The 15,778-nt window shown below is 46.1% G+C and overlaps 1 protein-coding gene across 1 annotated transcript in view; it reads left to right on the top strand.

Annotated features, from left to right (window-relative positions):
* Positions 1 to 10,083: 10,083 nt before the first annotated feature.
* Positions 10,084 to 15,778, top strand: part of SCML4 (Scm polycomb group protein like 4) — a gene marked incomplete at both ends in the record, with an annotated part of 42,777 nt that continues 37,082 nt past the window's right edge. Inside the window, one exon of the mRNA XM_084202040.1 lies at positions 10,084 to 10,239. Within this exon, the coding sequence (XP_084058166.1) occupies positions 10,084 to 10,239 (156 nt within the window). The remainder of the gene's footprint in view (positions 10,240 to 15,778) is intronic.

Genomic DNA, 15,778 nt, shown 5'->3' with positions numbered 1-15,778 from the left:
GGAGCAGGGGGCTGGGCACGGCAGCCAGGCACCCCCGGGCTCCCCAGCATGCTGCTGGGATGGCATTTGTGGGTGACTGGAGAAGCAGTGCACTGCCTCTTTGGTGCTCAGACTGCTTGCAAAGCATACTTCAGTGGGAAAGAGGGGAGAGATCCACATCTTTTTCCCAAAACAGGCACATTAGCTCCGGCGATTTCACATAGTAGATATAATCTGGAAAGGAAGGAAAAATGGAGATTTTATTCCATATTATGGTCTTAAGGAAGGTGGGGAATGATGGCATCTGTACTCAGGACAGGGGCTGTCTCTGTATTAGAAATGTACTTACTTGGCAAGGTAACTCAGGATGGCGGTGTGTAAGCCATAATGAAATACTGAGATTAGCACAGGAGGCAATAAATGCCAACACAAAACATCCAGACCACCTCAAGCTGTTCATCACGACAATTTTCTCTTTTACCATACAAAGTTTGCTCATATTTCTTATTAACCTGAATCAGGGGATGACAGGGAGTTTTTCAACTTGACTCCAGTTTCTGTTCTAGGGATTCTTTCTGTTAATTACAGATGATTTCAGGGATCAGACCAGTTTAAATGAAATTGATGGTTCAGAATCCCAGCCTCGGTGCCATATAATTAATTAATTAATTAATTAATTAATTAATTAATTAATGTCAGACTGTCAGATATACTGGGAATCTTTGCATCTCCAGCACTTGGAGTTAGAGTTGGAGAAACTGAAACTCAAGGATCTTGGTGTTGGAAATCACATCTGGTAGGTCAGGGAGAGAGGAATGATGCACTCTGCATTACAGTCCTCCCAGTCACTGGGAAATTCATCCAGTCCCAAACTGCAGATGGTCAAAGGCAGGGTGGCAGAGAAGCAGGTGGGGGCTGATTGCAACCTGGAAAGGGAGCAGCCCTCCATTACACATCCTTACATCCAGAGGGATGCTGGGGAAGGATGCAGGGTCTCATGAGCCACCTAAACAGGAGTATAATGGCTGTGGAGGCAGTGGGGGAGAACACCTATCTCCTTTGGAGACTTTGCAGCCTGTCAGCACCAAGGGGAGGATGCTCAGATCCGGCAGGGGAGGTGAGGAAATGAAGGGGAGGAAGCCTGATAGGAAGGCCTGGCAAGAACAGCTCGGAAGTCTGCAGGAGCATCTACTTGTATCATAAACACCAAACTTACAATGCTCAGCCCCTGGCCTTAGTTCTCCATCCTGCCTCTCCAAGATCCCAGAGGAGTTTTGCACGGCTCCTGGACAGATCCCCCAGCAGCCCATTTTACCACCCCGAGGATTTCAGGACAGGGGATTTTAAGAGGGTCTTTTTAGCCAAACAAAATGGCATCTGTGCATACACAGAAGCTGAGGCAAGAAGTTTCAGGACAGCGAGGGAAAGGGTCCAAGTCGTTTTTCTGGGACCTTGTCTTGCAAATGGTAAACCACAGTTTGAGGCAAAGATCTGCAAATGGAACTCCTCCCACGCCTGCAGCTCACCAAGGCTGGACACCAAGTCTGCTGTATTCCTTCTTGCTTCTCTGCAACATCAGAAATGGGGCCACTAGCCCAACAGGAAGGAAGGAAGGAAGGAAGGAAGGAAGGAAGGAAGGAAGGAAGGAAGGAAGGAAGGAAGGAAGGAAGGAAGGGAGGAAGGGAGGAAGGGAGGAAGGGAGGGAGGGAGGGAGGGAGGAAGGGAGGAAGGGAGGAAGGGAGGAAGGAAGGAAGGAAGGAAGGAAGGAAGGAAGGAAGGAAGGAAGGAAGGAAGGAAGGAAGGAAGGAAGGAAGGAAGGAAGGAAGGAAGGAAGGAAGGAAGGAAGGAAGGAAGGAAGGAAGGAAGGAAGGAAGGAAGGAAGGAAGGAAGGAAGGAAGGAAGGAAGGAAGGAAGGAAGGAAGGAAGGAAGGAAGGAAGGAAGGATTGCCTTTGCTTTGTCCATTCTTTGTGCACATTTGCCTTTGCCATCTCTGCAGTGACCCTTGTCATTCTCATGGCCTCGCTCATCCATTTTTCACATCTTTGCTTTGGTGCTCTGCCTGTACTCACTCACTCTCCATAAAGTTTCATTCCCCCAACTCCCTGCTACAGGCTGCACATCTGCAACAAAAATGTCAGGCCAAATGAAGAAAGGTAAGATCAGGAGGCGAGGCTGGCCTCGGCTGCTCCTGGGGGTGCCATTCTCACCAGGGTTTTCAGGTTCTTCTGGCTCATTAAGCAAACCTGAGTGAGAAGGGGCATGCAGCTACTGCTCTACCTGCTGTCACCAGGGTGCTATCCTTCAAAAGAACACCTCCTCAAGGACAGCACTGTCACTGCTGATGAATTTAACTTAAAAAAATAATCAGGCTCTAAGAAGGCACTGAGAACCATTTTTCCTTTCTTCTGCTCTTAGTAACAACCAAAGGTGCAGATACCATCAACAATTTTTGTCTGGATTTTGAAGAATCCTGTGGTTTTTTGTACCAGCTCCCTGTCTCTTCATTATTAAGGCACCCAGATGGTGAGAGGGAGAAGAGGGCAGGATACAGCATAGATACTGCTTGCATGCTGCCCAGTCCTTTTTCACCTCAATGCAGTGACTGAAAATACCAGGACCTGCTCTCAGCACCTGAAGAGCAAGCCTGCTGCAAGACCCCTTCTACCACTCCTGAGCCTGGAGCAGGCAGCAAAGCACCTGTGGCAGACACATTGGTGGGTTTCTGCTGCACTGAGACACGTTTGCAAGTGTAAAAGTGTGTTTCCTTGCTTTAACTCTGTTTGATTTGGATCCTCTGGCAAATTATTTAATGAAGCAGTATAGAATTGCTATTACAGGGTAACCTTCAGCACAGGCTGGAGACATGCAGGTGCAAAGGCCTGAAAGCACCTGCAAAGAGAAATGTGCCAATTTCCAAGATGTGAAAGCCAACCAGCAGCGTGCCACTCATGCCCAGACTGGCTGCTGCACCTCCTTCAGCTGCCATGGGGCAGGCACAAAGTCAATCACAGCATTTATAGGAACAGCCTCAGGTAGTTTCCTGAGCAGAGGAGACAAGGACACTTGGTTTTCTATAGACTGGTGACATTGGTGACCTCTAACTGCCTGATTCTGGTGTCTGGGAGGGTGTCAGGTCTCACAAGATTTTTTCCCAGCATCAAACTTTTACCTTGTGTATTCTGCTCTCATTGTCTCGTAAGAGCACAACTGGGGTCTCACATCTCCATCTTTTCCACATTTCCACTACACCTGCAAGCCTTTGCACCCCTTGCTCTTGGGCTCCATCAGGTCTGTTTGAAACAAAGAACAAAAGTCACATGAGGAGTGAAGGAGAGCATGAGTCTATGAATACATGAAGTCTTACTCTGCAGGAAAGTAAACTAAATAAATGAACCAACTTTTTGCCACGCGTATCTCAGGTCCAAAGTGATGTCACTGAAGGAAAACTGTCATCTCCCACAGTGTCCCTGGCTGACACCGTGGCTCCAGGGCAAGATACACAAAGTCTAGGCAGTGACAGATGCCACTGAATGTTGTTTTGGATGCTGCAACTACTTTCAGTTCTATCAAGGAGAGTTAAATTTTTCTGTGCTGCAAAGAGATGATGATACAGGGCTACCACTTCCAACAAGAGACTACAGCTCATTGGAAATCCATGTTTTTACAGTCCAGAACACATTTATCCCTCTTGTACCTGTGTACACTCTTCACTGTAGCACTGCTCCACGTAGGGAAAACTCACAAATATCTCTTTGAGTACCTCAGGATCAATCTTCTTGGGAGTGCCTTCAAGAAGGAAATGTGTTAGCATTTTATTCAGCTTTTCTAAACTGCTTCTGAAAATGACTAAGCCATAAAATAGATGGCAAAAATAAACCACTCAAGGAGCTATGGGGGGAAACATATTAATTTATTCAAATGAGAGGTACTGAAATATTTTGCTCACTTTGCCTTGAGAAACAATGTGTGGCAGTGGTTGGGTATGGGTGATGGGAATGTGAAGAGCCTGGATCCTGCAATCAGCTGCCCTTGTCCCAGGAAAATTGCTTTCCATGTCTGGCTGCCTTCTGACCCCTGGAGGGGATTCTGTGGGACATGTGGGAGAAGTGAGACACTGAAAGGATAGTAAGTTGCTAACTTGGAACCTGACAATGAGGCTGAAACAAGCTCAGGAATCTCATCTTTCTTACCCAGGAAGCTTGAGTTTTCACTTTCAAAAAGCCAATTCTTTCCTCTGCAGTGTAAGGTACTATTAACCAGGAGCACAGGACAACACAGAACTGCCCACTGCAAATAGGCATGAGCAACCAAGTGCAGGATTCACAAGGGCCTTGTAGATATCTAGACATGAGTTTGGGTTTTTCTGGACTCATTTTATAGTGAGAAGAAGCAAGTGCACATAGAACATGATAAACTTCACCCTAGTGTTGGGTATAAAGTAGGTAAGTCAAACCTAACTTTCAGAAATAAGAACAATTTTGGTTTAAGACACATAAATACAGATGTCTACAAGGCAGGGATGAAGTGAACCTGATCAGTGGACCCCAGAGCCACTAAAGCCACCACAAACTACATTTGTATCTGGACAACTTCAACCATTTATATCTGGAAACATCCCCAGACCTTCAACCATACTGGCCACATCTGTCCTGACACTATGGGACATCAGACATCCAGCACCCATAGAGACACCTGTGTCCAAGGGTTTGAATGTAGGCACTTAAGTGTCTCAATCTGTTACTAAGTCTGGTTGTCTAAAATAGTAATCTAGTGGCACCTTAGATGGAAATAACTCACACACTTAGATGACCTGAATATTTTGGCAGATGTGACACAGGGTATCACATTAAAATGGCCAGAGGCAACTATAATGAGGTGAAGATAAACTGGGGTTTGAAATTAGGTGGGATGAATCCCATTTTTGGTTCCCACAGCTAGCACAGATATTTGTGTTTGGGTTTTTTCTTGAATTATTGATTTGGGAAAATAGGCCTGTCTACTTATAGCCTGTTGGCTAGGCAGTCTCAAGAGTTCTATGTAGAAATACTCTTCCTGGGGTCAAAATGAGCAAAAAAGTCCCTCAGAGAAGTAGCTTCTCATTTCAATCCCCAAAGCAATAGGCAAGAAAAGAGAAGTGGTTTGCAAATCACTGTAAAAGAACTTTGTGCCACAGATAAAAATTATCCTGACCTTTCTTTGAGCAGTGGTGAAATGGGTGTTCACCGTGAGAGGTCATTAGGCAATCACATACAGACATGCAGAGAATATTGGCTCAATGCTTTTATTAGCAAAAATTCCTACTGTCTGCTTCACTAAACTCTTACCTTTCATGTACTCTGCGGCGCTGCTTTGGTATTCACGACGAAGAGATGTGTGATGTCTCATGTCCCTGAATGCTCCCCAGGAGGAGCAGGCAGGTTTAAAGCTTGGCTTCTGGAGCTGACAATCCAAAGCTTTTCTTTTTGCTCACCTACTCCTCAGACCATCATCACTGAGCGGTCACAGTCAAAGGGCTGCCCTGCTGTGCACAGAGAAAGACGGGAAAATAGTCATGTTACTGACTGAAAGGTATCCCCTCCCTCCTGTTTAACAGTGTGATAGTCCCCCACAAACGTGCTCTCCTGAACAACATCTGAAGAAAAGACAGACAAGATCACAAGAAGTTTATCTCTTTTCCCCATTCCACGTACCACTGTTGGGTATGCAGATCAGTGAGACACAAAGCTCTGCAGGAGTCAAGAGTTGGAGGCAGGGCTGCAAATGCTGACAATTGCTGGGAGCAATGGGTGTAGGGGAGGGAAGGGCAATTTCCTTCAGCTGCTGAGGAACCGGCGCATTTTCTACCTGACTGCACCCCTGCACGTTCCTTTGGCTTACAGCAGGAATTGCTTCTTCCTTCCCTATGTGTCATCCCTGTGCCTGTCCAGGCACGGGTTTGCATGAGACCTGGTATAAACCAAGTTTAAATGATCATCCTGTGGAATTACCGATATAAAATTTAATGAGGTATTTTTACCTTCAGTCCTTGCAGTTACTGGAGTGCAGCTTAAAAGCTGCATTTATCGCAGACATTTATTTTTATTAAGAATGGATCTTTGCAGTCCATCAAAAACACTCAGCTTGGGAGGAAATGCACTGTAGCTTCCTCTGCTCTCATCTGAGGGAGCTTCCAGCACACTGATCTGCATTGCTAATTGTACAGCATACACACCAACACGTGGTGCAAGGTGTGCATGGTGCAAAGAATGGGCTGTGAGAAACATCCTACAGCTCAGCAGCACTGGCCTAGGGAGTGTTTTCTCCCCACCCCTGGCATCCCATGGGGCAGACTGCTGTACACAGGGTGCTCCTCAGGATCCTCTGAAGTCACAGCTGAACCTCTGCTGCCTCAGGGGATGAGACTCCACCCTTCCTGCAGTGCTTTCCAAGGTGTCAAGGTGGGGACAGGTGTTTCCCTGCTGCCTCCTCTCTGGGACCTGATGTGGAAGGCAGGGTTAGAAATTGCATTTCCAAATGCCACTGTTTGAGAGACAAGTCAGGAGAGGTTACCCTGTGCCTAGCCCTGCATTAAGTGATGAGAAGCCATACATTCAGTTTCCTGCTGTTATTTTTAAACTAAGTATACAAAAGAGGTAGATCCAGGTCAGACTGAAGCTGCACCATCCTTGGGCATCCAAAAGCTAGTGCATTTGGAAAAGTACAAGGACAGGGCAAACATATGCTGATTCCCCTCCCAGGGCATTCTCCCAAGCTATTTGTGCTACAGTGCTTTCCTGAACTGAGGCAATGCCTCTGCTAGTAGCCTGTAATTTGCTTCCTTGAATTTGCCCTTAAATTTCATCAGACTCTTATGACTTGCCTTGAACTCACCAATCTTTCCAGCACTGAGCTGTGGGTCAAGCCCAGGCTGCGGCAGCAGTCAGAGCTGGCTCAGGAAAGTCATTCCAAGGTAACACCCTGCCTTTGCTGGGGGGCAGTCAGACAAGCCTCTGTGTCCCTGTGACCTCTTTGGCCAACCTGCAATTTGATTGTGTGTTTTTCCAGCCTGCCCAAGAGCTTCCTCCTGGCTGTCAGGGAAGGTCTTGCCGTGACCCCTCACTGTCAGGCAGAAGCAGTTTTTGTGTGCCTGCTGCCCTTCCCTGCTGCTGGGGAGCACCTTTGCCTCCCAGGATCTGCAGCAGTGTGACAATAAATGCCACCAAAAGCACTCACATTTCCCTCAGCACACAAGAAAGGAGAATCAAGTCACGCTTGGGCTTGTAACAAAATGTAATTACAACAGCTTGGATGCTGAAGTTGACGATGTCTTTGCTGTATCAAATCAAGTATGTTACACTGAGATCCTTTTGTGCACAGTTCATCTGGGTCTTGTGTGTCAGCTCCTCACACGTGGTGAGGAGCTCTGAGAGGTTTTGCCAAAGCACAGTGTCGCGCGTACTGGGAGTGCAGAAGCAGCACAAATACCTGTGATTGTTAAAATTTACTGTGCCTCCTGACCAGCACACATTTAATACTTCACCAGTTGCAAAAGAAAGCAACATTTTTGACAAAGAAGCGCCCTGAGTCAGTACCTCTTGTTTTGGGGGTTGATAACTCAGGGTTTCTGAGGTGCCATCAGCTACTTTTACCATCAGAGGAGAACACGAAGCAGACAACGCAGCGTGGTGCTCCCTGCCCGTGCACAGCCTCTCTCCCACAGCCCCACAGCCACCAGTGTCCCTTCTGCAGGAACCACTCCCTTCCTCAAGCAGGGAGCAAACCTGGGCTGCATTTGTCTTCCCCAGCCTCCGCCAAGCTCCTCTGCAAAGGTTTATCTTGCCAGGTTTTGTTTAAGGCAGACCAAAATGCAGAGCCTGCGGCACTGGGCTTTCAGTGGGTTTTGGTGCCAAATCCAGTGTAATTGTTGCATTCCTTTCCTTGCTGAACTGCCTGCCTACAGACAGCCTGTAATGTAAGAGCCTGGGAATGTTTTGTTTTGGGAGGCGGAAGAGACACCGAGGGTGTCCCTCGGAAAGCACTACAGGGAGGAAAATGAAGATTGCTGAAGACAGAAGGAAAGCAGTGACGTTCAGGATAAGCTGGGCATTTCCATTTAACTTCTGCTGTGGCAAGCCTGATGATTTTAACACTGAAAGGACACTCTCTGCAGTCACATGAGACTTTTCTTTGGTAAAAGTCAGAGCCCCATGGCAGGCTTTCGTGGGGTTCCCAAGCTGGCTGAGCATGCCTGGAGAGTGAGTGCAACCACAGTGGCGCTGGGCAATATGGTAAATCAGGCACTGCACGTTTGCTCTGCTCTGATGTTTGACATCCAGTATTTGCTTGAGAGTTTTAGGCAGGTGGGGTTGAAGACTGGAAATGTTATAATCAATCTAGAAGTCCTATCATATATAGTGGATCTGTCTGAACAGAGCAGGTACCCCCAGCATTATTGAAAACACACAGGTTTTAAGAGGCAAATATTGCAAATAAATGCCTTTACTGGAGGGTAGGGCTGGGAGCCCTCTATTTTTTTATCATACAGGAGATTGTGTAAACTGGATAATATGGATAATACCATAAAAGTGGGTTTCTTTTTGGTTAGTCACACTTAGAGAGTTTTAACTAGGCATAACACACTTGCCATTGAAACAAAGAAGCCCCCAGCTGCAGATACTTGTCACCAGAGGCCCCTATCAAGTGGTACCCTTCCCATCATGTGAATGAGCACTCCCGATTTCATTCCCAGCAACATCAGCTCTGGTCACACTGGGTCCTGAAATTGTGAAATTTGAAGTGCTCTGAGAAATTTTTAGGTTTTATAGTCTATAGATTTTGTAAAAAAATGTAGTTGTCTGTAGTAATAAACAAACCTTTATTTGCTTTATGTAGAGAATGCTCTTGAACCACATCTTTAGGTTTTCTCTGAAGCTGAGAGAACTATGAGCCTGCTCTGTGAAAAAAAACCCCAGAAAACAGGGAGTATTCCATTATCATTGGCCCGAGGGAGCACAATTTTGACAACATCAGCCATTGCAAGCTTTATTATAAAAGTTTGAGAATTGCTTGGACCTTTGTGTCTAGCAATGCACGCACACAGGACTGGGACTACTATTCTGCCCATATGCAGGAGATCAAATGCCTGGACAAAACAACATTTGGAAACATTTTGCTACAGCTGTTTTTTTAAAAAATGAACCTTTGTTTTTAGGTGACCCTTACTAGAAGCTGTGAAGGATGCTGTGTATTCCCTTGGTATTGTGCATATAGCTGTGTATTTGTTTTCTTTATTAAAATCTGGGCAGAGGAAAATGGACCAGATTCCACTCCATTACCCCTGCTCAACTTCAGCAGCTGCATGGAGTTGTGGTGGAGTAACTGTGCTGATGGAATAGATCCAAAAGCCCACTGCTAACATGCGTGGTAACAGATGTTATAAATTGCAGAGAGGAAATGTTTGGCAATTACCCTCTAACATGGCTACCTCGTGCTGGCAGCCTCATGGCCCAGCCCAGCCTCCCCACTCAGGAGAGCTGTGGATGTAGAGGAGGGAAGTCCATTTTGGCATTGGGAGCACTTCTGAGGTGAGGTAGGATTTGCAGAACCACAGAATTTGTGAGAAAAATCAGGTTGGCAGGGACTTTAGGAGATCATCCACTCCAAACCCCCTCTGACTGATGGCTGCAAGATCAAGCCTTCACCACGCTCATCTGCAGGATGCAAGGTCAAGGTGGTGTCCCCAAGGTTGTGGGATTCACCTCTTGGACATCTGCAATAGAAGCCTCACCAGCTGAGCAACTCCCCCTACTGTACTCATGGTCAGGAGAGGGAAATGGGAAAGACAAGGGTTTTGTGGTCAGGTGAAGATAAGGCTGTGGTCAGGTGAATCCCACCCAGGGTCATACATCTGTGCTGGGTTTCTTGCTGCTTTTTGAGCAACAGTAAGAAGGAAAATGACAGCACTGAGAAAACTGCCTTGAGATAAAAAAAAAACCCAACAAACTAAACTGAAAATTAAATAAAGAGTTGGTTTGCCTTTTTTTTTTTTTTTTTTTTTTTTTTTTGTCTCCTTAGGGCAGATGAGCCACCCACCGTGCCTGGACCCCAGCCTGGCTGCTGGGGAGATGCAGTCCCCCAGGATGGCAGGGAAGAAGCGAGGGCGGCCCCCGCTCCAGCCAGCACCCATCAAAATGGCTGTTCACAACCTCTTCTCAGCACCAGCTGGAGCTCTGCCAGGCATGAAGATCCCAAAGAAGAGAGGCAGAAAACCTGGGCACAAGGTAGATGCATGGCTTTCACATTCCTTGTCCACCTCCTGGTAGTCTTCATGCATTTTCTTCTAGAATTTCAGCTGAAATGCAGGAACAGAGGAAAAGTTGTGCGAGTCTGGGGCAGAGCAATGCAAAGAAAAAAATAAACAGAAGAGAAGATGGATTCTCTTCTACGTGAGCTGGTGAAAAAAATCACAGAATCATAGAGTATTCAAAGTTGAAGGGGACCCATCAGGATCATTGAGTCCAACTCCTGGTCCTGCGCAGGACACCCCAAGAACCACACCATGTATATTTTCCCCAAGGTTAAAGTTATTTTATTTTGGTCTGTTTGAAAATGTTTTCCACAGTGTTGTGTGGGATGGCTGCACACCTTCAGGGAATGGTTTCTCATTTGTCACTTTCCTCTCTCTCACTAACAGTGATTAGAAACTGAACAAACTGAACAGAGAAGGAAAGGAGTACAGGAGAGTGGAAATAAAGGGAGGGAAAAAACCCCCTACTTTCCAAAGGAAAAAAGAGGGGCATTTGAGAAAATAATGGTATTTCACTTTATTTGTCTGCTCACTGCCCAGCTCTCTGTACAACTCTGGGGCAAAGGTAGAACTAAAGAAAGCCAGGAGCCCTTAGTGCCTTAAGCCCTTCTGATGCTGCTCTGGGCTGGGCCTCTCCCTCCACATCACTTGCAGTGGGAGCAGTGCCACTGTGATGCCTCACACCTGGCAAAAATGGGAGATGCTCAGGGAAGGAGAATTTGTTCTGGGGAGTGAAATTGGGCCACAGCTTAGTAAGGGGTCTTGTGTTGAGCAGGTTGCTCTGTTCATCTCCCCGTCTCTGTCCCCAGCCAGCTCGGGCACTGTGCATGTTTGCCGTGCCTGTTCCTTGTTTGGAATGGGCACTGATGCAGACATGCAGAGTGCTGCACAAGGAGGGCAAATTGCTGACTGTTGGAAAATCAGAGCTGCTTGGGTTCGTGGTTTCAAGACAGCAAAGCGAATAAAACAATCAGGGTATGCACAAGGCTGACCCAGCCTTCCTGGAGAAGGTCTTGTCCGGGGCATTGCCTGGCTCTTCCATGGGTCTCTCCTGGTTCATAGGAAGCAACAAGGTCCCATGTGTGGTGCTGCTGGCTGAGCTCTGGACACAGGGACCAACTGTTTGATTGCCATGAGCCTTGGACTTGAGCTTAATCTAGAGCAGGCTACCCTCATCTTCACCTTTCCCTCCTTTTCACCTCCTGCCAGACCTTCTTCCTCCCGTCCCCTAACCTCTGTCCAACAGTAGTCCAAAACAGAGCTCCAAGCTAAGACTGGGGCAAATTTTCAAGTGTTTTGTAAAATGTGGGATATGGAAATACTTTTTATTTTTTCACTTCCATATCAGGATAAAACTCCAGGATGGAAATATCTGAATTGCTTTACTTGAGGTATTTCTTATATCAAGTTTATTATATATTATATTTATTTCAAGTAATTTAGTAATTATCAGTAAAGCTGGGTGACCTGCAGACTCTCCAGATCAAAACCATCCAGTCTGGACAATAATACTTTGGAGATGTGCTGAAATTGGGTCTTTGAGGTTTGAGATTGAGTGATTTGCCAAATACCACAATGATCTTGTATGCAGAGTATTTCAGACCCTGTCCCTTCTGTCTCTGCTTGTTTTGGTGACCCCCACTTCTTGCTCATGCATTAACATTTGATTTGTAATTTGACCAAAAAAAAAAAATGCTGTGGAATATGTTCCATTCTATCCCAAATGTACCCATCCACCAGGAAAAAAGTCTTTCACCACTCACCACATATATAGAAATGGGAGAAGTGGTAGACTTAAATTCCTGGAAGTGCTGCAGTAACACTGTGCTTTGGACCTACATGGCCAAGCATTTGACTGCTGTGTCCCCCACTTCTTCCAGAGGGACACTTTATCCCTGGCTGGGTACCACACACTCCTCCTCTTTGTCCCCAGGCAATTGGTGAGGAGGCAACAGCATCCCTCCTTCAGCACTGGATCTGAGATGAGGCTCCTTCTAGGGCGAGCATGGCACATGAAAAGGCATCCTTTTGTAGCCAATGGCTCAGGTGGATTGGGCTCATGAGCTGCAGCACCCATGGCACCTGGCCTGGTGCTGTTGATTTGCGCTGTAGGATTTGTACACCAAAGCAATATTTTCCGTGAGGCACCTTTGTACGCTGTGTGCTCAGCTGAAGTGAACCCCCCTCCATCCAAAGCACTTCCCCAGAGTGAGTCAAAAATTACATTTTTTGATGGGGAACTCTAGCTTGATTTAATTAGCTTGGTAATTGTGTGAGTTTCAGATACCACAAGACTTAAATGCATTTTAAAAAATGACTCCCTGCCCAAATGGCAGACGACCAAATTCTTTATAGCAGCCAGAGAGCTGAATTGTTACAGAACAGATGGAAAAATACTTCTGAATTTTTAAGAAACTTGGAATTTACAGCCTAGATTTAAATTTATTTTGACCAAGATGTGAATAACAGACATTTTCAATCACATGCTCTTTATAGACAGGTGACCCATTGCCTGTTTTCATTGATATTAAAGGAAATATCTGTGTCTTCCTGAAATGACATTTCATCACACTTCATCACCAAGAAAAGTCTTTTCCTTGCTATCCTGTTTATTTTTTCACAGCTTTGGCTATAAAATTTCATCAGCTGTTTTTCCAAAAACTGTTTTGTACCTTATGTGGAGCTATTTGCCATAAAATGTTACATTTCCCCAAAATACAATATTCTTTCTGATTGTCTAAATCTCTGGGAAAAAGCCTATTCTGGCAGCCAGAGAGGGAGGTTAGTCGATGGATGGGTTTTATGTCTCTGGCTGTGAGTGAGAGCAGCCCTGAAGAGCTGCCTGGAAAGGCTGTGAGAAGGAAGGGTTTGTTAGCACCCTGTCAGAGGACATGGGAGGGACACGCGCATGGGCCAGCACTGCAGCACAGACCATCACGTCCCTCCCAGAGGGCAGCAAAGCCATGGCACCCTTTGAGCAGCTCCAGGGCAGTTTGTCCCTCTATGCAACCAGTGCAGCTGGTGGCCCCAGCCCAGATCGGCCAGGTGGGGTGGGCAGCGAGTGTCACACGTGTGGAGTGACAGTTCCATTACAGGGCACAGGTTACCCTGCTGCCCTAGAAGTCAATACTAATGATGACAAATAAGCAGTCAGGATTTGGATGCACTGAGAATGAGATGGCACAGACAACCTTAAAGTGCCCTGTTTATTCACCTGTCCTGTGGTACAGCTTTGGGTTTTGAGGTTGTACACCTCCTGTCAAGGTTACCTGCCTCATTCTCTGGGAAACGCTGATGGGATGTGGGAGGCTGTGTGCAGACTCGCTTGCATGATTTGCTGTGCAGAAGAAAGTTATTGCACAACACGAGAAGAAAAGGTGGGAAAGACCTTGGACTGTGTTTGCCTTTTCCAGCTGACCTCTCGTCTCACCCTCAGTGACTGGGCTTGTGCTGTGAGTGTCCTCACTCACAGCCAAATGCACAGAGCCACAGACCCCAAAACATGTGCTCAGAAGCTCTGTGCTTCCCTGGTGTATGTTTAATGGCAACCTTCTGTCCAGCCATCAGAAGCTCATGTGGGAGAACCAGGCTGGCTCAGACACTCAACTTACTGCACATTTGTAGGGGCTGGAGATGGTTCTCTCTCTGGCAGCAAACGCTCTCACTTCTAGGAGGTGCCTCTGCCCTCTGGAAGGACAAAGACCCATGGGGATGGGGTGAATCCCAGCCTTTTCTAGCAACTGTTTTTTCAGGACAAGGGACAACTGGTACAGGGGAACAGGGAGCCATAAAAATGAGAACCTGCATCTAAATGGTTTAAGAAAACTGCAGGGAAAGATTGTATTGTGGTTCATCATGTTACTTTCCCATGTATTTTATTATACAAGCTTGCAGAGATCTTCAGAAAGAAAAAAAAAGATGCCTGGCAAATATTCTTCACCCTCTCATCTTTATTTTGGTGGACGATGACATAAATACCAGTTAGATGAATCCTAGTTTCTCTGAAGAGGTGTGCAGATTGTAATAAAAACTCCAGCACTCAGCAGAGTCCTCCCCATCCCCAGACACCATATACTCAAACAAACTTGTAGCCAGCATCAATGGCACAAAAGCCCACTCTCTCTGCATCGAATGCATGATGACTTTGATAAAGTAGACACACTTATTTCCTACCCAAAATCCCTGATCAGCTTTCTCTGATCCCATTTCCATGGTAGAAAGTCCGTAAGAGTGGGGGATTGGTTGTGGATCTTGTTTTAAAGCAACCACTTCTACATCTCATGCTGTGCATATTAAAACTCATGACATTTGATAGTCAAAAGTTGATTCCAATGCCTTACCACAAGGATTTCCCAATGTGCTCTGACAGATTTCCTCTGTCTCTTTTTCTCTTTCTCTCTTCTTCACTGCTTTTTTTGACTCTCACACATATGTGCTTTCTACTGGCAAGCTCTCAGTCAGTCAGCTGGTGGTTGGGTTGGCTTTTCAACAGAGAAGACTCAGTCCAAGAAAAGACATCTTTAAATGGAATACTTTGAGATTTACCCTTCATTATATTCAGGGGCTACTGAGGGTTTCAGGCCAGGAGGCAGCTAAGCTGTTGTTTGCTTAGTGTACTGTCTCTTGTACTAATCAGGCATTGTTTTATTCTGATTTAACAAAGGCCAGTTCTCTGCTATCCCTAATAAAATGACATTTATCTGTACCCAGAGGCTGTAGAGCATATTTTGTTGCAACTAATTTTGCAATAAATTGTTCACTAAAGCAGGGGGGTTTCCACAAACAAAGAAAGAGGCTTCCACACTACAGAGTTTACACAAGCCTTGCCTTCTATTTATTTGCTCTTGAATGTAAGCCTGGCTGGGCCTCCAAGATGTAGGAGGAGAAAAAGGTCTGATGATGCTGGTGAGGCAGTGCACAGTGTTGGTGGGGCAGCACACACTCACGAGGTTCAAGGGCTGAAGAGGAGACTTTTGTGCTTGTTTGGGATCACAGGAATGTGAGCCAGTAAGGATATTAGGGAGCCAGCATGCAAGTGAAGCAGAATTTATCAGGTGTACTGTCTCAAAAATAATATCTATACAGAGAGCAACAGCATACAAGTGTTGCTAGAACCTGTCCAGAGAAGGACAACAAAGCCAGTGAAGGGTCTGGAGCATCAGTCTTATGAGGAGCAGCTGAGGGAGCTGGGATTGCTCAGCCTGGAGAAAAGGAGGTTTGGGGGAGACCTTTTCAATCTCTACAGCCACCTGACAGAGGGTGTAGCCAGGTGGGGTTGGTCTCTTCTCCCAGACAGCCAGCAATAGGGAAAAGGGAAATGGCCTCAAGTTGTGCTAGGGGAGGTCTAGATTGTATGTTTGGAAAATATTCTTCACTAAAAGAGTCTTCAAGCCCTGGAACAAAGGGAATGGTGGAATCACTGTCCTTGGAAGTGTTCAAAAGGTATGTAGGTGTTTAGGGACATGGTGGACAGTAGTGGAGAGTACTGCTCCTGGCAATGTTAGGAAATGATT

This window comes from Fringilla coelebs, assembly GCF_963513975.1.
Source record: "Fringilla coelebs genome assembly, chromosome: 3".
NCBI lineage: Eukaryota > Metazoa > Chordata > Aves > Passeriformes > Fringillidae > Fringilla > Fringilla coelebs.
The sequence above is the reverse complement of the archived record's forward strand: the minus strand, read 5'-3'. Positions and strand labels throughout refer to the sequence as shown.